Consider the following 26,603-nt stretch of genomic DNA (forward strand, 5'->3'; position numbering starts at 1 on the left):
TAATCACTACGTGCGTAAAATGTTGAAAAGGAAAATGTATTCCGTAGGGACAAATATACGTCGGTATGTTTTAGTTAATAATTAGTTCCCACGCAATTACCCGACTTAGTGCCACCTGGCTTTTGGGTAACTTTACAACGAGCACCGGTCATAGCAATTTAGGGTGTAGGTGCATTCGTGCGTCCCCTCACGATGTATATGTCAACAAGTGCCTCCGGTACCCCCTGGGATCGCCGGTAAGGGGGCGGCGCGGGCGCGGGAGGGCGATAAAACAATGAATCCAGCCCTCTATCACCATTTGGTAGTAGCCTACCGAGTGATACGCACGTCGCTACGATACGAGCCGAGCGCCCGCGCGATCCAAGTTTCTACGTCAACGAATTTGAATTGCGAAGCTCTTTTTTGAATAACTTTTTTCTTTTTAGTAACTTTTAGTGAAAGTGTCAATATGGTGCTGGCTGATTTTTTGACGGAGACCCGAAGGCGGTGGTTGAAGGTGAGGATAACAAATTTTATTTTTAGAACGTGCTACTTACATTATTATGCACGTGCGTTTACATTTTTTTTTAAATGAGGTTATGTTATTACCAATTTACAGACAAGTTTTTATCATGAATAAAGACTCTGTCCTCTGTTATGATTCTGTATTTCTCCAAGAAGACTTTTATAGTAAATATTCTAAGTGAAGCCGGGTCGAGTCGCTTGTTTAATATGTATAAGTAATTACCTATGCATGTTCTAGTTTTATAGAATAGTTATTTAATTGCATCGATAAATTTAACGCTGTAACAATTATGTAGTTCATTCATTGTATGTTGATTTGTATGTCCTACTATACTATTAATAAATAAGTAGGTACCTATTTACCTGCCTACAATTATTCAAAATCAAATAAGTGCACCCCAATTTGTATACCTATCAATTATAATACTTTCTCCGTTACGAGGTGGGTTTCCCGGTAATTCTCTACGCTTTTTCCTGTAAGTATTTATTCTTCTCTTCTAAGTAATTGAATCCCTGGTAGAAACCTGTCGGTACCTACGTGAGATAACTTATAATTGCTCCTGTATTTCCGAGTTCCTTCTAAGTTCTCGTAGGCAGAATTTGACACAACAAAACAAATAAACATCCTGTTATTCGTATTATCAATACACGCGGTTCATTTTTCCGGATTACGTAAGCAGGTACATTTAAAACAAAAATAAAAAATATATATTTTTTTTGCTGTAATTTTATTGGCTACCTTGTAACAGGTAGATAGGGGTGTAATTTCATAGGTTACATTATTTTAAAACATTATAGAAGGAAAGAGAGGAAGGGGAAGACCAAGAATAGCTTACAAGGAACAGATTAAAGAAAAGGTTAACGTCGTGTCTTATAAGGAAGTCAAGGAATTGGCTTTTGATAGACTGGAATGGAAAATGCTGCACCGACAAGAGCGTGGCTCTTAAATTGATGATGATGATTATTTTGAATAATTCAATCAAATATTTCCAGTTTATGAACACATCCACCTGTTTGACTTCCATCTCACGTCCACACGTGGGCAGTGGGATTCAAAATCGTGGACAGAATCATTCATTACATCGCTCCTTTCGATGTTTGTTTTGTATGCCTTTCACGAGTTGTTATGTTATCAATCTTTCGTTGTTATTGTTTTTCCAATCAAACAGTTTGATCTAGAAGATAAACAAATAACTTTGGATACAATAATAAATACAAGCACCGTAGAGTCATTAATTTATCTTATGTGCAGTTTTCACTAACACAGTTGGCTCCACCATTATAGACGGGCGGCGATACGGCTCACCACCTATCACGTTAACAGAAAGCTCGGTGAGGTGTGGGTACTTGGTTCATCTTGCGATGGATGTATCTCTGACTACTCCAATTGGGATAAACCCGTGAGCTTATATTAAGTGCAAAAAAATAAAAGTAGCAGTAGATAAATTTCCACATTGCTACTGTCGCAGTCTCTACATAATACATAATTGATGTTTTCGAATAAGTTTTTAAAGTTTAAAAATGCTTATTTTATACGTCCTAAAATATTTTATTTTCTCGAAAAACCTTTATATAATAGAAAAAAAATACATATTTTTCTTCAATTTGGTCACGTGATATTTTGCCCAGTGACGTCACATTTCAACAAAGAAACTGTCAAACAGTATATAACTTAAACCTGACAAATATTTTTTGTTTATTTTGTGAAATGTGACGTCTCAATCATGGCGACCCGTATTTCGGTTCTTGTAATATACAAATAAAAAAATCATATTTTTATTTAAAAAAATATAAAAAAGCTATTGGATAATTATTGTTAAATGATAAAACAACCATTTTCGATATAATTCATACCTATTTTATTGTTACAATTGGCCAATTATTTATTACGAAATGTCAATAGGTGGTTCCATCAAACACCGCGGAACTTCTTTAGTGGCGCTTATTCTAATTATTATTCCCCTCAAGTCAATGGTAATTCAAACCTTCTGTAAAAGTTCTACAACAGGCTTCCCTTTTCAGTTTATTGATCGTTTCCAAACGACAAATGTAACTAGGCTACATGTTCTTCTGAAATGAAACTATCTGACCTGGATACTTGGTATATGCTCTACTTTACCAGCTCCAGACTAAACGCACCCATTATTTTGACGTGGGTTGAAAATACTAGCATGAAGATAGTAACACACATACACCTTCCCCCACACACATCTTGTTGACACATATCATATTGTAGATTTATCGCAAATGGCATTTTCTTTTCTTTTTTTGGCGTCATGCGACTTGCATATTTGCCAATAATGTAGTGGATAAAAGCTTAGGAAACGTTTGTGGAGAAAGGAATTCGGATAGTACGAAATTTTGGAATAAAGGATAATAAGGAATATCAATGTACTCACTCAATGGCATAAGAAAATCAGGTACTTATGCTCAAAAGTGACAGCTAACATTTCAAGGTTAGCCCAGCTGACGTCATCACACCCTGCGTTGCCATTTCGTAAAAAAATAAATAATTCGCAACCAATGTTTTTATATTTACATTGCAAGAAAATTTTGAACTTTTAGTAAAAGATTTACTTAAAAGTTTTAATGATTTTTATATATGTGACAAGTAATAGTAATTAAATACATTAGTCAGTAATTGTCTTAATTTTCAATAATAAAATTTACGTCATTGGATTGTTGGAGATACTTACCAATTTAATGGTAACACTTACGTCATCAAAGGGCTAGCAATGGCGGCTTGTAATTGAGTTTACCTGGTTTTCCTATACCATGAACAAACCATAATTTAAAGAAGTAATCCATCATTATATTATCTTCTTCGTGTCAAGCAATAAACATGAAAGGATTGTGTCATGTAACGCTGTACGGTCACGGGTACTAATATGTATTATACACTTTGAAACCATGTCACAATAACTTTTTGAAAAATTAAACCGTAAGTCTCATTAAATGTCAAATATGATGGTGCGACAGGGTTCTAAAGTGGCTACATGATATTGCTCATGACTGTACTTACAAAATTCACCTGACTTTTGCGTCGTAAGCTGTATGGCCGTGATAATACGACACATTATAAAAGTATGCAAACAAACGTATAATTTGTAATGAGAGAGTAATTATCATAACACTCCGCAAACATAAACATGCCAGATATGATCGTAGACGGAAGGACAGTTGCTTTATATTTACGTACATATATATACATATAGTGAAACTTGGATAAGTGTCTCACAAAGTGATTTCGACAATGTCCCAATCGGGAACCGAACCAGAACCGAGTCCTCTAGTTTACAGTGAAACCTGGATAACCAAAATTTCAAGAGAGCAAAAAGTTTCCGGTTATGGCGGCAATCGGGCTATTCTGTAATTGCGGATTGTGTAGAAGGCATTAAATTGAATTAATGACGTATTTTTCAGAATGAAAAGTCGAAAGTGTTTCTTTTGATGAAATTATATTATGATGAAGTTGAACCATTTTGTGACAGATGATCAGTCTATAACGTCATCTAAAGGCCTGTGCCTACTACACCATATCATACTAGGACCTTATCTGTCCCGGCACGGGCAGAAAAATATTCTTAAATTAATTTCTTTCGCGCAACGCCCACTAGACTGTTCGGTTACCGATCAACACCGTAGCGTGATGGACGGACCGGTCAGAATTCCCGGCGAGAATATTTTTCTCCTATAAGGTTCATGCCTGACACGGTCCTAGGACGGTCCTAGTATGACACAGTGTAGTGGGCGCAGGCCTTTATAGTGGAAGCCTAAGCGCCTTTTTGAAAAATCACATTCTGGTGTGATTTTATTCAAGAAAAACCTTGATTTCTTTCAATTGATTTCAATCCGGGTAAAAATTTATACTACAAATTTTGTCCTGGATTGTCGGTAGCTTGTCTATTTATTTTTATTATTTATTTATAAAGGTACATACAACATTACAGAGTAACCCAATGCGCCGCATGACGAGAAAATAATATAAAAAATTCAACAAAAATAAACAATGAATGAAAAAAGAAACAAAAAGAAAAATAAAACTATAAATAACATGAAAAACACAAAAATAAAATTAAAAGTAAAATTAAACAATTATAAAATTAAAAGTAAACTATCAAATAAAAATAATACCATTCTATTTACTGTTTTCTTTAGTAAGGTTTTGTTGAAAAAATCACATTCGAAAAGATGCTTTCATGGTTTTTACTATAAGGCGACAAGATATACGTTAATATTTGTGATAATTATTTAGTTTCTTCACCAATCTTTTATACGTAGAACTATAATTCTGAAATTCAACAAGACTTTTGATCCTATTATTTTGATTGAAACATTCACTTCATAAAGCCCGGACGTCAGGAAACACGAATTATTAGGGGAAGATTTATTGCTGTTTGACCTATTTGAAAAGTCTCCCCTTATATGAAGCGTGGGAGCTTTATTGCTTCTGCGCAATATTGATATATTGCCTCGAATAATAATAGAATATTGTACGTGCAATCAAATATATCAAATCAAATAATCAAATATATGCAATCAAATAATCAAATATATGCAATCAAATATTGTACGTGAATATTGTAAATGCTGCTTCTATGCTGTTCTGGGAGCAAATAAAAAACATAGAACACGTTCAGCTGCTTGTCTTCCCGGGCATGTCGTAAAAACCGACAGAGGGATTGTGTCCTCTAACATGATGGACTAATGTTATGGGCGATAGGCTGATCCCTTATCACCATAAGGTTTATCATATCCAGCTTACGACATCGTATCAACAGTGGCTGCAAGTTGTCTTTGATTTCTTGTGGCTCTGCCCACCCCATTGGGGATTACGGGCGTGAGTTTATGTATGTATGTATGTATGTACGTGCAATATAAGGATATATTGATCTCTTTATTATAATATATTAAAAAGGCAGCAATATTTGCATGAACATGTTGTCTCTTAGGTTTTCGTTACGGTTTTTGTCAAATCAGATGGTCAGTTAAGCGGAAATCGTAAGAAATGAGACAGGTAACAGAAAATATAGGGGCGAGGGGGTTTGCACGCGGGGGGGGGGGGTGCCGGGGGGGTTAACGTTTGACCATTCACCTTGGTAAGTGACTGTGACGTGGTTTACAGGATTTGTGCTCGGTTAGTGGCAATAGGCTCGCCTATTAGCTGGCGCGCTTCAACACCTTTCCCTACACCAAAGGGAATGCAGGCGTGATGCTATATTATGATGTAATCTATGTTATCCTTTATCAAGTTCTGAACTCATCAATGTTCTTCCTTATCACAGTAGTTCAATCAATGGCTCATACTAGTAGTGTAAATTATAATATGGAAAGTTTATCTACAAGATAATATTTGCAGCGGGCAAATACGACCTTGGAGTAGTTACGTTGTTATCGCTCTGTAATTAAATCTATTAATGAAGTATTTGTTAATGAGTTACTAGAACGTCCATTCTTAGAATCGTATGAGATTACATGCAAACTATCAAGATACAGAGCCGCATTAGGGGCGGTTCTTCTATCGTGTGGGTTGTGAGGTGAATTACCAACCTCATCAACCCTGGTGTCAGAATTATTATTGAGTCGCCAAAGGCCCCTGACATGGCTCATGTAACGACTACATACTTACATCAGTAATTAGTAACCGGGACCAACGGCTTAACGTTCCTTCCGAAGCACGGATCATCTTACTTTTTAGACAATCAGGTGATCAGCCTGCAATGTCCTAACCAAACTAGGGAACACAAAGTGATTTTTGTGATATGTCCCCACCGGGATTCGAACCCGGGACCTCCGGATCGTGATAAATTATGAAATTCTGATTACTAAATAAAGACAGATCTAGAACCAACAAAAAACATTTTCTTTTTTCTATTTAACTTATTTATAAATTTTAATCAAGAAAAACGTAACAATTAGTCCGACATTTGGTCACGTTTTACTATGACGTCACAATGTGCTACTTCATACAAATTCTAACGTTATTTTGTGTTTTGACGTTTAGTAAAAAGTAACTGATTTGACTAGTTGGAAACTAGCCTATTACTTGACAGGAGTCATATAAACAATCGAATGCTTTATGTATAAATAAGACCATTTATTTTCCTTCATTATATTCATTCTAAATATAGGTAGTTTTACATATATTTCAAATATTGTAAAGGACTCTTCTCGATTTGTGACGCTTGCTACACTTTGATAAACCATCAAAACCAGTGACCTGTTGTCCTTTTTACGACTGAATGGGTTTAGGTGAAAGAAGAGCATGCATTTATTAAATGTTACCTTTATGAGGGATGTCGTGCAAATTCCAAACCCACACTCGTACTGCGAATATGTCAGCACTTCAGGTTTGTGTCGCTATGACGTCGTACAAAGGTTTACCATCTCATACTGTGTTAATGTCTTTGGATATGACACTATTCCATCTTTAATAGTGTCCTCGCTATCCTGTTAATAGAAGACACGCCGCATACACACATAAAATCACAGTCATAATCAATTCAAGAGCGCAAAGCTGCTTACGTGTCCTTAAGAAATAGAATGGAATACAAATTGTTTCTTCACTAATTTAAGAGCCACGCTCTTGTCGGTGTAGCATTCTCCATTCTTGTCTATCAAAGACCAATTCCTTCACTTGCTTATAAGACACGACGTTCGCCTTCTCTTTAATCTGTTCCATGTAAGCTCTTCTTGGTCTTCCCCTTTCTTTCTTTCCTTGTAGCGTCCCTTCTATGATGTTTTTAATAAATAAATTGTTTATTATTAAAAAAAAGCGAGATGATAAAATCATAAAAAAACCTTCACAATGGTTATGGTATGGTGGACTTCCTGAATAAAAGGGCCTCACTCAGCACACATGCTCACGCCGCGGGACCCTCGACCCTGGTATTCTCTGGACCCTTCAGCAACATCGTATTTTAATTAGTACATAAATTATTTAATGTCAAATACAAATACAGGTGCAAGAATCTGTATTTCCTTTTTTATGGCGTGACTTTTTTAAGTTTTACGCATGGTGAATGTGGGGAAGTCCGGCTATACTATTCTAAAATTTGAGTTAGACTAGATTTATTTAAATGATATTATTATTTAGATCAAGTAATGTGATCGGGTATGATAGATAATATACTTAGTTATATTTATAAGTCTAGAAATGAGAGAAAGCGCCATAATATTTTGATATACAAGAAGTTATTGCCATTAGACGGTGTTTTAGCCCAGACGGTCTTCCCCACATTAACCTTATAGCGCTGGTTCTCACCCGGTAAAATAATATTATGTTTGTAGTTATTTTTTATACCTAATATATTAAAAAAACATGTCTATATTGCCTGATATATTTTTTTTCGTGTTATAAATAAGTCATCACACGGTCTTGTTAATCGCTTTTACAACATGCTCGGGTTGTTGAAGAAATAAGAATTTATTAATAAATGGCTTGTTGTTGCTTTGTTTTCTTTCCAACCGAGAATGAAAGGAATGTCTTATGTCAACCACTCCAATGTTGGTCCATCAACCATTAAAAGGAATTTGTTGTTTAATTAAAAGTAAACCTTCCGTGTTGAGAATAAATGACATTACAGACACGAATGTACAATATAAATATAAAAAAGTGATAATGATAGATAATTTCTCCCACTTACGGAGATAATAGTCGCGATATTTATAGTTAGTTTCCTCAAGTTGGACGAAATAGAACAACCTACAATACAATACAATACAAATACACTTTATTGCACCAAAATAAAAAAGAAATATTTACAAAAAGACTAAGTACATGTCAAATGGGTAATAACCTACGAGTGATACGAACGAGGGGTCAAAATGGCCACATTGAAGCAATTCATCTAAAAAAGCAATATTGCTATTTGACATTTGTTAGCATTGCGCACTTACTTTTAGGTATATGCGCAAATGTCAAATTTGCAATATTGCTTTCTTAGATGAATGGTTTCGATGTGGCCTTTTTAACCCCCACATCTCTATAGTGGTGTACGATGGCGGAATCAAAGTGTAATTGAATCGATTCGCGGCTGAGTGAGTTTAATATACGAACGGAGTTGGTTCAAGTTGAAGATTTTCGACCAACCCGTTATGACGCAGAAAGTTCTTTGTTTTCTTAGGTTAAATTAGTATTGGAAAGAGACCGCCTTAAAAAAACAACAATTAAACTGTAAAAGTAAGCTTTTGTGGATGAATTTTGTTTACACTTACACAAAAGAATATTGTCGAATCATCTTATAGTAAAAACCTAGCTCAGCCGCTGACGGGGAGCGGAGAGTTGCCGTTCTATACGTAGTATTATTCTTTATTTTATGCCGTTAGTCTGTTTCGTATTGTCTGTGTGTAGTCACTAGTCTTTATATTCTGTTTCTGTGTAAAATAAATAAACACACTAGTATGCAAAACCTAGTACTTAAGTCTACACTTTTAAAAATCGTCACTACACTTTTAAAATTATAATAAATTTTAAAGTACACAAAGTCGAAATTATACTATTGTGTAGTTAGGTACTAAGGGAGCAGATAAACTTATCTATAAAAGGTTTTTTAAATTTCAATACCCAAGTTCCAAAAAAAATAATATGCAAGTATACTACTAAGTACATTGGCCAAATTGGAGATGTCCTTAGAAAAGCTGCGGTACGATCTACTCTGAACCGGCGTGAGTATAAAACGATTGATAAATGTGGAGAAAGCAACAGAAGTACGTCAGGGTCGAAGTAAATTGAATTCCATGGTCTCTGCTTACCCGGTGGGAAATAGGCGTAAGTTTATGTATGTATGTATGTAAGTTTTGTAGGCCAGTGTACTTACAAGACAAATTATACAACTTGTTTATATTTATGTAGTATTCAAACAAAGAACGAGCACTTTCTATCATGTGTCCAATATAGTGGATTTATTACAGACACTATAATTTATAGCTAGTTGTGCGGTATTGTACCTACACATGAGTGATATGAGACGATTGATGGGTGCCCTGAGATAGGCCGCGGAGGAAACGGGAGCGGGTTCCTACCCAACTTTGACCTCTGATCCTGCGTGATGTGAGTATAGACAAGTAGACGTAGTAGAGACAGCTTGGCTTCTTGGAAAAGATAGTGAAGTAGAGCCGAAGGATTCCTCTGAATCGTACGCATTGTCAGAATAGTGTAGTTTCCAACTAGTCAAATCAGTGACTTTTTACTAAACGTCAAAACACGAAATTTAGTATCGATCGCCATCGACTCGCAAAGAAGATTTTTTTTTTTTTTTTTTGACGTGACTTATTGTAGATTTGCCGCAGATGGCATTAACTACTTGGCCGGACAAATGGGGAGCGCTGAAGGCTCTCACCCGGTACAACGTTTAAGACAACAGGCCTGAGGGTGCCCAGTTGGGCGCGAACCTCGGCTCAGGGCGTCGTCTGAGAGGAAAAATATTTGAAAGAATTAATCGACCCTAGTGGGTCGATAGCGATAAGCGCTGAATGAGGGAAATCGTCGACCACGCCGGCGGGGTCGGTATCGGGGTCCTGAAGTGTTTGGTGTCGCGAGCTGATTGGCTGCCTCTATGGCTAGAGTAATCGGGTCGTCAGGATCGTATATTACGTCCTTCGGACGCCGATACTTTTCAGTACCGTCCCTAAGCGGGATGTATTCGGAAGCCGCAACTACCAGGGGATTTGGGTGGTGCGGAGCAGAATCGAAAAAACGTTTGGAAGCTAATTTGAGCCATTGGGCAATGGTTGGCAGACCTAGGTCAATGTGCAGATTTTCATTGCGAAGGAACCACGGAGCTCCCGTGGCTTTCCGCATGAAACGATTTTGTATTACCTGTAGACGGTGGATTTGAGAGGGACTCGCATGAGCGAAAACTACCCCTGCATAGGTCATGATCGGACGGATGCAAGTCGTGTAGATTTTCACCTTATTCCTAAGGGACAATTTACTTCGCTTGTTAAGAAGACAGTGAAGACGGCCCATTACAAACGCGGCGCGATCGCGCACACGTTTGATATGGGCCTTGAAAGTAAGACGTCTATCTAAGACTACGCCGAGATATTTGACTTGCTCCTCCCAAGGGATCGGCTTGCCAAACATCTTAATGATTTTAAGTTGACGGCGTGACCGTGGCGTGTTATAATAGCCCTTTGAAAAGTACACCGCTGCACTTTTCTCCGGGTTTACCTCGATTCTCCATTTGCGAAACCACTTGCCCAAGGCATTGGCCGCGCGTTGGAGGATTCCGGTCATCATAACTCGACCACGGCACGAAGAATAGATGGCTGTATCATCCGCAAATAAAGCTAATTCGGTATTAGGGGATTTGGGAATGTCACTAGTATACAATGAAAATAGTAAAGGGGAGAGGACGGAGCCTTGTGGGACTCCGGCATGTATCGGGTGCGGTGACGAGAGCGTCCCTTCTACGCGGTAGCGAAAGGTTCGATTTGAGAGGAAGTCTCGTATGATGTGCACGAGACGGTCTGGCACTCCCAGTGAATAAAGCTTGTAGATCAAGCCGTTGTGCCAGACTTTGTCGAACGCTTTCGCCACATCGAAGAAGAGCGCTCCCGTAGCGACAGGTTTTTTTAAGTTTAATCTACTGGAGATATGTTCAACAATACGGTGCACTTGTTGAACGCAGGAGTGTTTGGTTCTAAAACCAAACTGCTCTGGTGGAATAAGACTATTGGATTCGGCGTAGTCCCGTAATCTAGCAAATATGAGCCGCTCATAAATCTTCCCCATGGTATTGAGGAGACTTATAGGGCGGTAACTGGAAGGTACGCAAAGAAGAAGAATACGAAATTACTAGGGAAAAAACAACCTGTGACGTCATAGAGAAACGTGACAAAATGTCGCGCTTATTATTACATTTTTCTTTATTATAATATGGATTAATGTCCGAAATAAAGATATTTTATTTTATTTTTTATTTATTTTATTTTTATAATCCATAAATAGGTTAAATAGCAAAAGGAAAACGTTTTTTGTCACCTTTAGTTCTGTCTTTATTTAGTAATCAGAATTTCATAATTTATCTTTGACCTACGAAGCTCAATTGACAGTTTTGTATGGAATTATAAGTGTAACCACAGAATAGATAGGGTCAACTTTAGTTTTGTTTATTTTGAAAAATTCGTCGCGTTCGCCCGTCACCTTCAGATATTATGCGCTAAATTTTTGAAAATTAATACGTACTTACGGAAAAATCTGATAGCGTATCTTGCGAAAATTGCGGAAGAAATGAGTAGTCTTCTTTAATCGTGTGGGTTGTGAGGTGGAATACCAACCTCATCAACTCTGGTGTCAGGGTTATAATTGACCCGCCAAAGGCTCACATGGCTCATGTAACGAGTACTTACTTACATCAGTAAGTAGTAACCGGGACCAACGGCTTAACGTGCCATTTGAAGCACGGATCATCTTACTTTCGGACAATCAGGTGATCAGCCTGTAATGTCCTAACCAAACGAGGGATCACAAAGTGATTTTTGTGATATGTCCCCACCGGGACCCGGAACCTCCGGGTCGTGCGCCCAACGCTCAAACTACTGGACCACGGAGGTCGTTATGTTTATTAGATGTGGTGGAGTGACATAAAGATATTTGCAATACAAGGACATTAAATAATGCTAACCAAACTAGAGATCATAAAGTGATTTTTGTGATATGTCCCCACCGCGATTCGAACACGGGTCCTCCAGATCGTGAGCCCAATGCTCAACCACTGGACCACAGAAGCCGAGTAGTAACAATTGGGTAACTTCATGGAAATGAATTTAAAATCATATTTTTCTTTTATCCCCTTTTCAATGATGCTATTGAAAGAAGTAAGTAACTATAATCTTATTAAGGTAGAAGAGAGTTTGATTAAATTAACCGACCTTTGAATTTTCACTTTAGGCACTTACTAGGGTTTAGGTGCCGGTAAGGGACGGATCGTTGGAAATGAAACTGGGATTCTGTTAAAAGTGCTATTACCAATTTTAGGTCGAAGTAATATTTACTTACTATGATCACTAATTTAAGAGCCACGCTCTTGTCGGTGTAGCATTCTCCATTCTTGTCAATCAAAGGCAAATTCTTTCACTTCCTTATAAAACACGACGTTCGCCTTTTCTTTAATCTATTTCATGTAAACTCTTCTTGGTCTTCCCCTTCCTCTCTTTCCTTGTGATGTTTTGTTATTTTTCCTTCCCTTCTGTGATGTTTTTAATAAATTCGTCGGGTCTTATTATGTGTCCAATCATCTTGCCTCTTCTGTCCTCAATAACTCTTAATATTTGCCTCTTTTCCCTTCATGTTACTAGCACTTCCTCATTAGTACCACTTTCCGTCCAACTCAGTTTTTCCATCCTCCTCCAACACCACATTTCAGTCTCTCTCTGTCTTTCTGTTTCAGTGTCCAAGTTTCACATCCATAGAGGGCTATACTCGTACTCCATACGAAAGTTTTGATTTATCGTTTTCTGATTGTTTTGGCTATCTTAAGCCTTGAATATGCACCCCTTGTTACTTTTTATTTGGTACTAAAATCGCTTCTGTAAAATACCTTTTTTTTAGATGACTTATTATAGATTTGCCGCAAATTTTATTGACTACTTGGCCAGACAAATGGGAGCGCTGAGGGTTCTCATCCGGCACAAAAGTTAAGATAACAGGCCTGAGGGTGCCCAGTTGGGCGCGATACTCGGGTCAGGGAGTCGTCTGAGAGAATCAATCGACCCTAGTGGGTCGATAGCGATAAGCGCTGAATAAGGAAAACTGATTGGCCGTCTCTATGGATAGAGGCTAAAATACCGGACCTGTCAAATCTTCAGGAAAGGTTAGAACAAGGAGATGATAATGTAGGTATTAAAATATATTATGTAATATTCATTACACTGGGTGCAAAAATCTTTCTGTAAGTATATTTAAAGATTTAAATTGTGCGCTCTACGAAATCGTGGCATATTAGGTAATTGAGGATAGTAAAGTAACAATAGGTAACCTTTTATTTGCACCAAACCCTCACTATACCTACAAGCAATCAACAATCCCTAAGTCCCACTTCAATCTGTTCTCTCATTTTCCCTCAATATTTCGTTACATAAAATGGTTGACCCTTCTAAACATTACTTTTATAAAGCTTTCAATTCGCTACAAAACACGAATCGGAAATATTCTCTTTATTGATTCTATAATGGTTGTACAGCAGTTTGGAAGGTTTTATGATGAAAATGAAAGTATTTTTACACCTACGCGGTGTCGAAGGAAGTGTATTAGAAAGTGCCCATCGGGAATTCTGACATTTATTTATATCGAAATAGACTTTTTTTTTAGGAGCTCGGTGGCGCAGCGGTTAACGCGCTCGATCTGCGATTGTTGAAGTTAAGCAACTTTCGCTAAGGCCGGTCATAGGATGGGTGACCACAAAAATAAAAAAAAAGTTTTCATCTCGAGCTCCTCCGTGCTTCGGAAGGCACGTTAAGCCGTTGGTCCCGGCTGCATTAGCAGTCGTTAATAACCATCAATCCGCACTGGGCCCGCGTGATGGTTTAAGGCCCGATCTCCCTATCCATCCACAGGGAAGGCCCGTGCCCCAGCAGTGGGGACGTTAATGGGCTGATGATTATGATGAGACTTTTTTTATAAATAATACAGGCTCGTGTTTGACCACAATCTCACCTGATGGTAAGTGACGTGGTCTAGGGTGGATCACGCTTATGTAGCAAATGTCTATTCACTCTAGCCTTGAAGACTCCCAGATTATAACGAGCTGGAAAAACAGACGACGGTAGACAGTTCCAGTCCTTTGCTGTTCGCTTCAAAAAGGAAGAGGCAAAACGTTTAGTGCGGATTGGTGATATATCCACAATAAGGATGAAATGCTCGCCGTCTAGACTTCAGTGATCTGAGAAAATGAGAGAATAAAATTGCTGAAAAAGACCTAAAATGACAATGTTAAATGCTGGACTTTTTCTTATATTTAACCCACGCGGTTGTTAGGTGGTTTGACCAGCCAATGCAGGACTAGGAGCAAATAATATAGGTAGGAAAGCGTTCAGCTGCTTATTTAAGTAGGCATGTCTCAAAAACCGACAGATTGATTGACTCCTTACCAACATGACCGTTTCGGGTACGACGATCCGAAATAAATATACTTACTCGTACCACTAACCACCACAACCACTAGTGCCGTTCCATGTCTTTATCGACATTATTATTGGCTAAATATTTCATCTTACTCGTATGATATACAACGTTTTTTAATATCGACTTTATGCTAGAGGTTGCGTGACCACAATTCATTACATAAACTTACGTCTATATTCCCCATGGGGGTAGTCAGTGTTGCTAAGTCGCATGATGAATTAGTACCCATGCCTCAACGAATCAATGTAGGTGCAAGTCCGCATAAGAAACAATACTACGTACAGAAAGGCAAGTCTCCGCTCCCCGCCAGCGGAAGAGCTAGGTTTACCTCACCCCCTCGGTCTTATTTTAGTCTTCTATCGTATGGGCGTCAGACGTCACACACGCAGATGCGCGCGTACGATAACGTCAATGTGAGGTGTCTATGTAAAACAAGGTTTTTTTTTTATATGAAGTGCCCGTAGTGTAATCTACTTACCGTAAACTTAAATATTAAATTCTTATTTTCTCATCTTATATTAATATTTCGTACCGTTAGACAAGCCAGCGTTCGATAATTAAATTAATTAATATTGAATAACTTTATGAACAAAGATAATTCAGTTAACGTACCTCGATTATTCTTTTTCTATAAAGGAAACTGTGTACTTGCGTTATTAATTTAATAATTTTCCTTATTACTACTAAGAAGTGATGGAACTTCAATATATTGTACCCAGAATATTTTGGTTCACCAAAACACGAATTGAATTTGAAATTGGAACATTAATATTCGAAAAAATATTTTTTGATTAAAAATCTTATGTATTATAACCCACCGACTTTCAAATTATATTTATTTTTTATCCTTAATAATATTGATAATAATTTAATATTTCTCTAGTCACTTTTGAGAAACATTTTGTGAGGTGTGTCAATAAGTCAATTTTCTGATGTACTTATTGCTGTTTAATTCGGGGATATTCCAGAAAATCACCTTTAATAAATTAAATAGAGGTATTTAATAATTTTAATAATTTGTAATAGGGGTACCTATTTGATTTTGTTGTTTTGGTTGTGTCTATTATAGTATTAACGTTTTATTATTATACCGTCATAAATATTTGATAGTCTCGGAGTATTTTATGCTGTATGCGAAACATAATGGACGTGTGACTTTGTCAATGTTTGCGAAAGGTTTTGGTAGAGTAGTTGCCTCATATATTTTGCACTTGTATTTGTTACCGGGTGAGAGCTCTCAGCGCAGCCCCATTTGTCTGACCAAGTAACGAACGTCAGAGGCAAACCTGGAAAAGTCACGTAATGGCCCCGATTCCTGCAGACACCTCATAATTTTATTTTAAGTTATAAAAAAATAAACATTTAGTAAAATAATTATAAAAGAATATATATTTAGTAAAATATATTTTACCAACATCTTACATTTAATTTTATTCTTATTCTTATGCCTCACACGGATCATAAAGTTAAAATTATTTTTAAAATTTTAAAAGTTATTAGTAAAACCAATGTAATGTACTTACCTATTTAAATTTGATTATATTGATTATTATTTTGCGTTACCTTGATATATAATTTTTGCGGCACAACATGAGATTCTCACATTTATTGTAAATAAAACCTTTAATATACCATGTTTTATGAGCAAATAATTAGTTTTGAATTTGAATTTTGAATGAATTCGCTCAAAATAAACCTCAGTGGAGAAATTTTGAGTTTGCGGTTGAGTTCGCAATGCCACCGGTCAAGGTGGTTCCGTATCAGCGCCCTTCCACCTGTGCCGTCACGCACCACCTGTCTATACCCTACCTAACCCTAACTCTGCTAAATGTCCTTGGGTCTGTATAATACGGTTCCAGTTGTAACTCCCGTGGGGTTGCAAATTAAGTATTTTTATCTGTTTGCCTTGTTTTTACATACATACATAAACTCACGCCTATTTCCCACCGGTGTAAGCAGAGAGTATGGAATTCCATTTGCTTCGATCCTGACACACTTCTCTTGCTTCCACACTTCTCTTCATTCACTCACTTCTCTTGTTTTTTTTTTATCTTCTCTTGTTTCTTGTTTGTTTTAGTAAAGTTTATGAACGATTTAAAATGGGTTAACTGGTAAACTGGTGGAATTTGTATTGAAATACTGTCCTGTGGCGTCATCAGTAAACACAGTTAAAATTCGTACTTATTGTTACTTAATTTATAATAAAATCTTGAAAATAAGTCAAAAAGGAAAATGATATTGATTTTTGATCATGTCAGATTGGCTTCTGTTTCTAGATTAGCATTTTATAATTTATCTTTGACCCAGACAAATACCCTATTGTCATAAAGATAATAGATTAGCGAATATTAGAGATTTTCAGGAACAGACTTGCGAGTGCTTAGCGCAACTATTTTTTTTTACGTGACTTATTGTAGATTTGCCGCAGATAGCATTAACTACTTGGCTGGAAGGCGCAACAACAAAGCCACAGGAAAGCGAGAATAAACTAAAGTAGGTAATATTATTACCTAATCATAAAATGTATGCAAATTAAGCTTAATAGTACGGTTGTTACGGGGATTTGAATAAACAGTACTTCAAATGAGGTTTCCGATTATAGTTCAAAGAGCAATTTCCTCATGCTTAAGCATGCAATCACACAATATAATGCAATAATTCACACAAGAATATCACGAACGTGACGTAACAGGGTAGCCTGTAACAGGGTGTAGGTACTTACCTTGAATCGAATCGTAACACAGTTACGGAATTACTGTTATATGGTCTATTATATAAACAGATTAAACAGCCTATTGCGTAGGAACAAGTAGAAATGTCAAATATTGCTTATCATAGTTACGTTATAGATTGAAAAATACAGTAAATAAAATAAAAAAAAGAAAATACCGGATGAGGACGCGATGGTGCAATAGTTTAAGACCAAAAAGATGAATAGTTTGCCCCTGCTCGATAAGTGCTGTTGGTTCAAATCTCGTCTGAGCACAACGATCTTTTTCTTTGTGTTTTTGTCTTAAATACATGTAGGTGTTATGAAATAAATAATTTATAATACATATATAAACACGAAAGTTAGGCTAGAAGAACCCTCAATTGTGCTCAGACGAGATTTGAACCAACAGCACTTATCGAATAAGTAAAATAAGCACAACGATCTTTTTCTTTGTGTTTTTGTCTTAAATACATGTAGGTGTTATGAAATAAATAATTTATAATATATAAACACGAAAGTTAGGCTAGAAGAACCCTCAATTGTGCTCAGACGAGATTTGAACCAACAGCACTTATCGAATAAGTAAAATAAGCACAACGATATTTTTCTTTGTGTTTTTTTTCTTAATTACGTGTGGGTGTTATGAAATAAAAACATTTTATAATATAGAACACAAAAGTTAGGCTAGAAGAACCCTATCTACTCTGAACCTGCATGCATGTGTGAAACGATTGATGAATGTGGAAGAAGCAAAAGAAGCGTGTCAGGTTTGAAGCAAATGGAATTCCATAGTCTCTGCTTACCCCGGTGGGAAATAGGCGTGAGTTTATGTATGCATGTGTATATATATATATATATATATATATATATATATGTTTATGTGTGTATTTTTTGTAACATCTGTCACACTGCATTTATGGCAAATAAAGAATCTTATCTTATCTTATCTTATCTTAAATATCCTATTATGGCTTGTCCGTTCGTGTAGTGACTTTAAAATCCACATAAAATCATGATGAAGATTAGACTTCTTGTATAAACACCTTCCACGGTGTTGCTATGACGGACTTAGGTACCAAACAAGCCACCTCTAATAAGGCCCTAAGGACGTTTAATTCCGTGCTCACTAACGGCGGGTAAGGGCCGAAACGTGCACGCTCTAACAATGTGCCGCTGTCTACTTATGATGACGTCTGTTGACGTTGTGACGTAAAATCGTCTACGTAGGCCCTGGTGGGCGTGGAAGAATACCTGGTCACGTGTCCGGGAAAATAAACACTTGTAGTTACAGGCCTTTATGTCTGTCAACTGGGCACCCTCTGGCCTATTGTCTTAAATTTTTTCCGGGTGAGTAGAATGAATGAATAAAACCTTTTTTGCGTTTAATGTGGCGCGTGTAGAAGTCATAATATTTTATAAAGGTGCATTATTACGCTACAAACATTACGGTACATTGATTACGGTACAAAGTTTTCATCTCGAGCTCCTCCGTGCTTCGGAAGGCACGTTAAGCCGTTGGTCCCGGCTGCATTAGCAGTTGTTAATAACCACCAATGGGCCCGCGTGGTGGTTTAAGGCCCGATCTCCGTATCCATCCATAGGGAAGGCCCGTGCCCCAGTAGTGGGGACATTAATGGGCTGATGACGATGATGACATTATTACGCATTTAACTAAATTAATTGATATTGTGTCAAAAATTAATATATCAAATACATTGTTAGATTAGAATAAAGTTATAATGGCTCCGATTCCTGCAGACACATCCTAATTTTATTTAAAGTTGTCCCTGTCATTTTCTTATCCTCCGAAACAGAAAGAGATTGGTGATTGACAGCCCTTAATTTTAGGAAGAATGAGTAAATCAATGAATAACCCGGATGAATCAAAAAGGTATCTCGCGGGTATGCAAACCGTTTGACGTGTACTGTCAACTTAATTCTGTCGGGTTATTAGCCAATGCAAAACTTTTATAGGTTTGTTTTTGATTTGTGCTTAAAATTATCGTGTGCCTTAAAGTAAATAAAAGAATAAAAAGAAATTGTCGTGTGTTAATAAAATAGGCATCTCGTCAAGTGCTAAAGGAATCAAGACCTATATTAAATTAAAATATATTTATGTACCAGAAATTAGTATAATCCTCATGTTGGGACTACTTTTATGCAAATATTTTCTTGTGTTAGGAGGCCCTCTTTTTTATGTAATACATTGATATACAGAATGTTGAAGTAAAAGAAATACAGAATGAAGAAACAATTAAAATAAAAAAAGAGAGTAATATTAAAAACAAGAGCGTATTTATGTGAATTTAAATAGTGAAATGTAATTTATTTACTTATTATTTACTATGCGATATATTACCTACGAATGGCAATATCATTATTTATGTCTGTTCATACATTGTCATGGATAATTTATCTCTGTTCGAAAATAGCCCGCTGCAATATTTAATGCTGTTCATTTATCATATCTGGTGACAAAGTCGCAAACCGATAACCTAAATCTGTATCTATCGCAACTAGTGTTACCATTTCGAAATTCCAAAAGGTCCAAGGACCTTAGCCGAGTTGCAAAGTATTACGAAACTCAACAATATACATACATACATAAACTCACGCCCGTAATCCCTAATGGGGTGGGCAGAGCCACAAGTAATCAAAGACAACTTGCAGCCACTGTTGATACGATGTCGTAAGCGATATGATAAACCTTATGGTGATAAGGGATCAGCCTATCGCCCATAGCATTAGTCCATCATGTTAGAGGACACAATCCCTCTGTCGGTTTTTACGAAACTCAACAATATACTTAATCGAATAAAATATATGGGATTGATATACAGTGACTCAAGGTAACATGTCAATCCCATACGTTTTATCGCCTTTTTTTAAAAAAAAGTGACTTATTGTAGATTTGCTGCAAATGGCAATAACTACTACAAATGGCGAGCGCTGAGGGCTCTCACCCGGTACAAATTTAACACAACAGGTCTGAGGGTGCCTAGCTGGGCGCGAACCTCGGCTCAGGGCGTCGTCTGAGAGGATAATATTTGAAAGAATTAAGCGACTCTATTGAGTCGATAGCGATAAACGCTGAATGAGGGAAATCGTCGACCATGCCGGCGGGGTCAGTATCGGGGTTCGGATGTGTTTGTTGTCGCGAGCTGATTGGCCGCTTTTTTATTCAATTACACTGTCGTTTTTTTGTAGGTAATCGTTTGGCAACTTGGCTAAGGCCCTTGATAAAAGACCGGATATTTAAAAAAAAGACAGTTTATTATGAACAGGATAGGATATAAAGACAAATTATTTTATTTTATTTATTATTATTTACAAATACACACACAATACGAACAGACGGACAGACAGAAATATTTGCAGTAGTTTTAGGCGGATGAGAGTTTCGTTATATAAAAATGGGGATTCAAAGTGTAACTGTCACATGATCTTGAGGGCAGTCTCGAAACTTCTTCTTTTTAAGTGGGTAGTGAGGTGGAATACCAACCTCATCAACCCTGGTGTCAGGGTTATTATTGAGCCGTCAAAGGCCCCTGACATGGCTCATATAACGACTAATTACTTACATCAGTAAGTAGTAACCGGGACCAACGGCTTAACTTGCCTTCCGAAGCACGGATCATCTTGCTTTTGGACAATCAGGTGATCAGTAATGTCCTAACCACACTAGGGATCACAAAGTGATTTTTGTCATATTATTATGTCTCCACCGGGATTCAAACCCGGGACCACCGGATCGTGAGCCCAACGCTCAACCACTGGACCACAGAGGCCGTCTCGAAGCTGAGATTAGCTTATTAATACCAGCCTTAGTTACTTCACTTCATTTCCTGACTCATCTAAGTCATTATGACTTATTAATTGAATTTCCTTCATCAACCATTCAATGCGGAAATGTCCTTTCTTCAGACCTCAAACAAAGCCGTCATGTTATTGGCATGAACCCTCCTTTTGTAAATTGGACAACAGGACGTAATTGTCACGTCAATGCATCTGACATTACGAAACAAACTCATTAGCATGTTACATTGTCATTAGCAGATAGGATTTGTGTTATGGACATCCATAATCCCCAACGCCCGTAATCCCCAACGGGGTAGGCAGAGCCACAAGTTTGCTTTTTAACTTTGATGGATTTGCTCTTGGCCTCAGACTTGTCTGAAAGCACTGAAGAGGCAGTTGCCCACACACACACACTATAAGAATTAAGGATTAATCTATATATAATTTCTGTCTGCCTGTCTTCAACGACTTAAAATTAAATTTAAGCTTCTCATTTGTTTTTAAATTTAGTGTCTACAATTGTATAAATGCAAGGTACAACAACGCTGTGTCATCCGGGGGGGGGGGGGGGGGGGGGGGGGGCTTGGGGGGGCGATGACCTATAATACAGGTTTCCACCTAGCATAGGCATCGGCCCTCCACAAAGAGATGCTGTACTCTTAACTATAAGTCAATTGTTACTGTATTTGTCTTTTTGTGGATTCTAATAATAAACTTTACTTTACTTCAGTAGGTTTATTAATCATATTATCAAACCTTATATGAAGACACGAATGAAATTATATAATAGGTACAATTTAAAAACTATTTAACAAAAACTTAACAAGTAAATATCTATTATTAATCTTAACATAACATAACATAAACAGCCTATATACGTCCCACTGTTGGGCACAGGCCTCCCCTCAATCAACCGGAGGGGAATCTTAACATTACAAATAAAATTAAAACTATACTTACTACTAAAACTAAAAAAAAAAACAAACAAAAATAAACAAAAGTACACGTAAGTAACTATTAAAAAGCTCAGGTATTTACAAGTTTTGTAAGTAACAGCTTCCGTGGTCTAGTGGTAAGAGCGTTAGGCGCACGATATGTAGGTCCGGGTTCGATTCCCGATGGGGACATTGTCGAAATCACTTTGTGAGACTGTCCTTTGTTTGGTAAGGACTTTTCAGGCTTGAATCACCTGATTGTCCGAAAAAGTAAATTGATTCCGTGCTTCGGAGGGCACGTTAAGCCGTTGGTCTCGGTTATTAGCCGTAAAAACACCTCCACCAACCCGCAGTGGAGCAGCGTGGTGGAGTATGCTCCATACCCTCTCCGATTGATTGAGAGGAGGCCTGTGCCCAGCAGTGGGACATATATAGGCTATTTATGTTATGTATGTTATGTGTATTTACAAGTTTTGAAATGTAGGTATCTCTTTGACATATTATTTAAGATCTTTTATATCAGTCTAGAGCCTTAATCCCCCTATCCATCCATAGGGAAGGCCCGTGCCCCAGCAGTGGGGACGTTAATGGGTTGATGATGATGATATCAGTCTAGAGCAAATAATTTCATTTCGTTTCGTTTCATTTTTGAGATTTTAAAATGTTGAAAATGTTTACATCCTAAGGTTTAGCGATAAGACCGTCGTCTATCTATATTTAAGTAAGTATTCTACTTCTCCCTTTTAAGGCGTTGTTTAAATGGCGCCTAAATAAATTAAAGCATCGCATTCAGCATTATTGTGACTTTTTTTATCAATCAATTGGCAGTATTTTATCTAACCAGGCACTAATCAGTTGCGCGCCGAAGGTCGCGACCCCGTCCCGATTAGCGCCCCCAGCAATTGGCGCCTCGCGGAGTATTGGCCCTAATATGGCCCTAATCAAAACGAGGTTGTTGCGTCCATACTGGCCATTTGTCAATCATCCGATTACGACATGTTGCTGAATTGAGTGGTCGTATAGGTCCCTGCAAACTTCTTGAGCATTGACCTTGACTGCGCACAACCGAATTTTAGGCCTCTTTGGTGGTGCGGTACGGGGCGCGGGGGCGGATGAGTCCCGCATCGACCGGCTATTGGTAGATCAGTCGATACTTCCCCCGCGCACCCTGTCTTCGTCCCTTTGACTCCCGAATACACTTGCATGCAGTGAAACTGTCACGTTTTTGTTATTGCTCTTTTGTTATTGCTTATTTATAACATGCCTATGCGCCCGCTTATGTACCTACTTAAATTGCAAAGTTGTTCAGCTTTGTGTTTTGCCACAAAACATATTTATCACTCTCCACCAATAAAAAAATAAACAAATGTCCGTAGAATACTTATATAAACGTCCATAGATTTATATAGGTTGGATAAGCAAAACGGGTTTGAGATATTTTTATAGCAGACTTTATTTTCTTCAAAAAACACTCACATAGTATAGCGAGGCAGCCATCGGCAGGGCAGAGACATTTTTTTGTTTTGGTTTTCCCCGAAGGGTAAGGCAAAGGGAACTATGCCCATACAGCCATGTCTTACGTATTTTTTTTCTTGATGATTGATGAAAGGTGATGATGATGAAACCTAAGCCCCCACCCTCAGAGTAGACTCCTACTCCGAACCCCAAACGAATTAACTCAAAAGTCCGCATAAACTTTCGAGTTATGAAGCGGCTTCTTGGCACGAAGCGAAAATAGGCAGATACACTTTGTTTATTGAATACTCCGATATAATAACACTCGCGAATGTCTTCCGACTAACTTAATGCGATCATTAACCACAAAACACCACTTCGTATAAATTATTTAGATTATTCAATGAAGAAAGCAACTTTCCCGTTCCCGTTTCCCGCCAAAAAGCCTAACCTCAAGGGCAGAGACAAGGCTGAAGAACACAGACAATAAACGTCACAATGGCATTAGTGTCATTTGTGACGTTTCATTACACACAACAAGATTATAAGTTCTTTCTCTCCTTTCCTTATTTATAAGCATCTGAACAGGTTCTGAGGAGTTTGTTTGCACTCAATCCAGTAGACACCGAGTCATTTGGAATACTTTCGTCGAAAGTTCAGCAATCTGATTTTCTAGTAGAATAGAATAGAAATCGTTTATTATAAAAGGACGCCACATAAAATCACAAAACAATTCGGTACAAAAAGCATAGAGGATGTTCATTAGAATGATCATTAAGGTGGCGGTGGACGTCCTGAGGTAAAAGGGCCTCACTCAACACAAGTCGCGGCCTGAACCACGACGTTCGGCTAATCAACTAGCTGATTCCATATTGAATAGTAATATTAGCTGCTATTCCATGAATCTAAAGTTCCAAGAATCATCTTTGTTTTCCAACTTATGTTTACTAAGTAGCGATTCTACGGATGTCTGCGGCTCTTGACTGTTTTTGTAATATCATACGCTGTTCAATATTGGTGGTTTCTCGGATCTAATGTCTTTATCTTAGAGTTCAATAGCCTTAACCGTGCCCAAGTTCTGCTATTATTCCTAATAGAATTATTATTCATTTAATCAAGAAGTTGCGGTATATATTGGATTATTGAGTTCTCTTCTTATCGCTAGGAACAATCAATACTAAACAAATATTTTCTGACATTTAATATCGTACAATGCTTGGAGGGTACTGAACTCGCGTAATATTTCTATATTTGCCACTGTCACGTTGCTAGCATTTCCTTGGAAATCTATTTTGGAAAGTTCTTAATTAACGGAGCTATTGTTCTCGTATATTAAATCACTTATGAAACAGTCAAGCGACGAATATCTTATTTCTTGTGGGTAGGTATTTCATTACGGCAATTTGTTTCACCACAATTTTGTACCCTTTACCCTACCCTTTACCGGTGCTGATAAATAGTAGTCGTTACATGAGCCAGTGGCCTTTGGCGGCTCAATAGTTACATTGATCTCAAAACCCACACAACCTGATGTAAATGAAATATTAATATGCTTTTGTCTTTGTTCGCAGGCCTTCAAACTGTTCAAACGCAGCAAAACCCGCAAGACGGCACGTAACCGCATCTCCCCGGAGTTGATCCGGTCGCCGTCCTACAGCGGCACCGTCGACGCGCGCGCAGAGATCGACCTGCAACGCTTCTGCGCTTGCCGCGCCTCCATGCCTCCGTTACAAATCGCCAACGAATCCTTCGAAAACAACTCGTACAACAGTAGCTATAGTTACGACAGTTCACGGAATAACAGCATAGACGGGTGCCACTCAGACGCAGCTCGGTCAGACTCCGCGTACAACTCCGCGAGAAGCAGTCCGGCGCATGCGCGGTCCGTTTGCTACGCGACTGTGACGTACTTCAATGTGAATGACAGTGAAGATAGCAGCAGCATCCGAACGGAGTTCACGCTGCTCGACGCAGACGCAGACATAGACGACGAAGAAGAGGATGAAAGAGCACAGAATCTGATCAATGAGAGCATCGAACTCGTTAGCACGTTATGAATTAGTCAAGTAACAACTTAGAGTAAGTTAGACAAGATAATTTTAAGTACGATGATATAGAGTATCCATTCCTGAAGTAACATGCTTCCTTGATTTAGAGGGGTAAAAAGGCCACATTGAAGCAATTCAGCTAAAAAACAATACTGCTATTCGACATTTCGTCATAATTGTGTACTTAGTTTTATATGCAAATGTCAAATTACTTTTTATATGAATTGCTTCAATGAGACTTTTAGACCCCTACACTAATTGTAATTCTGAATTTGAATCACGAAATTGTCGGTGATTATTGAATGCTTTTTGAAAAGTTCAGATTGCAAAATACCTAAATTATTTCGGAAATGTAAATAATCGGACTCCCCTGCCTAATGAGGCCCTATTCTGCAGTATACCTGTATTAGGCTATTTGAAATAATTATTTTAATTTATTAACTACCAAAGTTGATGTGATAATAATAAGATTATTTAATTATAAATACCAAATAGCTAGAATAAATCCTTAAGTTGATGTTGATCTCAGTAAATTTTATATTAGAATTTAAGTTTGTTCCTTAAAATAAATTATCATTCATATAACTTGTTGGCTTTCATTACTTTTCTTCAATACGTGTTTGTTGAAGTTATTTTTAGTTTAATAGGAAGTGAAGGAAAACATCGTGAGGAAACCCACATTCCCGAGAAATGCATTTTCGGAGGTATGTGACCTATCCTGTATTTGTCCTGTAGTTTTCCGATAGGCAGTTGCTTCTATAAAAAACCGGACTTGTCAAAAGTCTTCAGGTTACGTAAGCGGACCCTGTGAAAAACAAGATAATGCTAGGGGCTTGATGACCTTATTTTATACCTACATGATATTAAAATCAAAGAAATGTTATTACAATCAGGATGAGAATAAATTGCTTTCTTAACTTAATTAAGAATTATTTTATAATGACTTTTCTTATGAAATTAATTAACAAGCCTGACGCGTAAATCCAGCAATGTAGCTACAGCACCGTGATTTTACCCGACTG

At 37.5% G+C, this 26,603-nt stretch overlaps 1 protein-coding gene across 1 annotated transcript; it reads left to right on the forward strand.

The window, feature by feature from the left end:
- Nucleotides 1-320: 320 nt before the first annotated feature.
- Nucleotides 321-26,104, forward strand: LOC126374065 (uncharacterized). The gene is made up of 2 exons (XM_050020529.1): nucleotides 321-496; nucleotides 25,105-26,104. Exons 1-2 carry the CDS (start codon nucleotides 449-451, stop codon nucleotides 25,588-25,590), a joined length of 534 nt encoding a protein of 177 aa, XP_049876486.1. The 5' UTR covers nucleotides 321-448; the 3' UTR covers nucleotides 25,591-26,104.
- The last annotated feature ends 499 nt before the right edge of the window (nucleotides 26,105-26,603 follow it).

The sequence above is a fragment of the Pectinophora gossypiella genome, chromosome 2 (assembly GCF_024362695.1).
Source record: "Pectinophora gossypiella chromosome 2, ilPecGoss1.1, whole genome shotgun sequence".
In the NCBI taxonomy this organism is placed as follows: domain Eukaryota; kingdom Metazoa; phylum Arthropoda; class Insecta; order Lepidoptera; family Gelechiidae; genus Pectinophora; species Pectinophora gossypiella.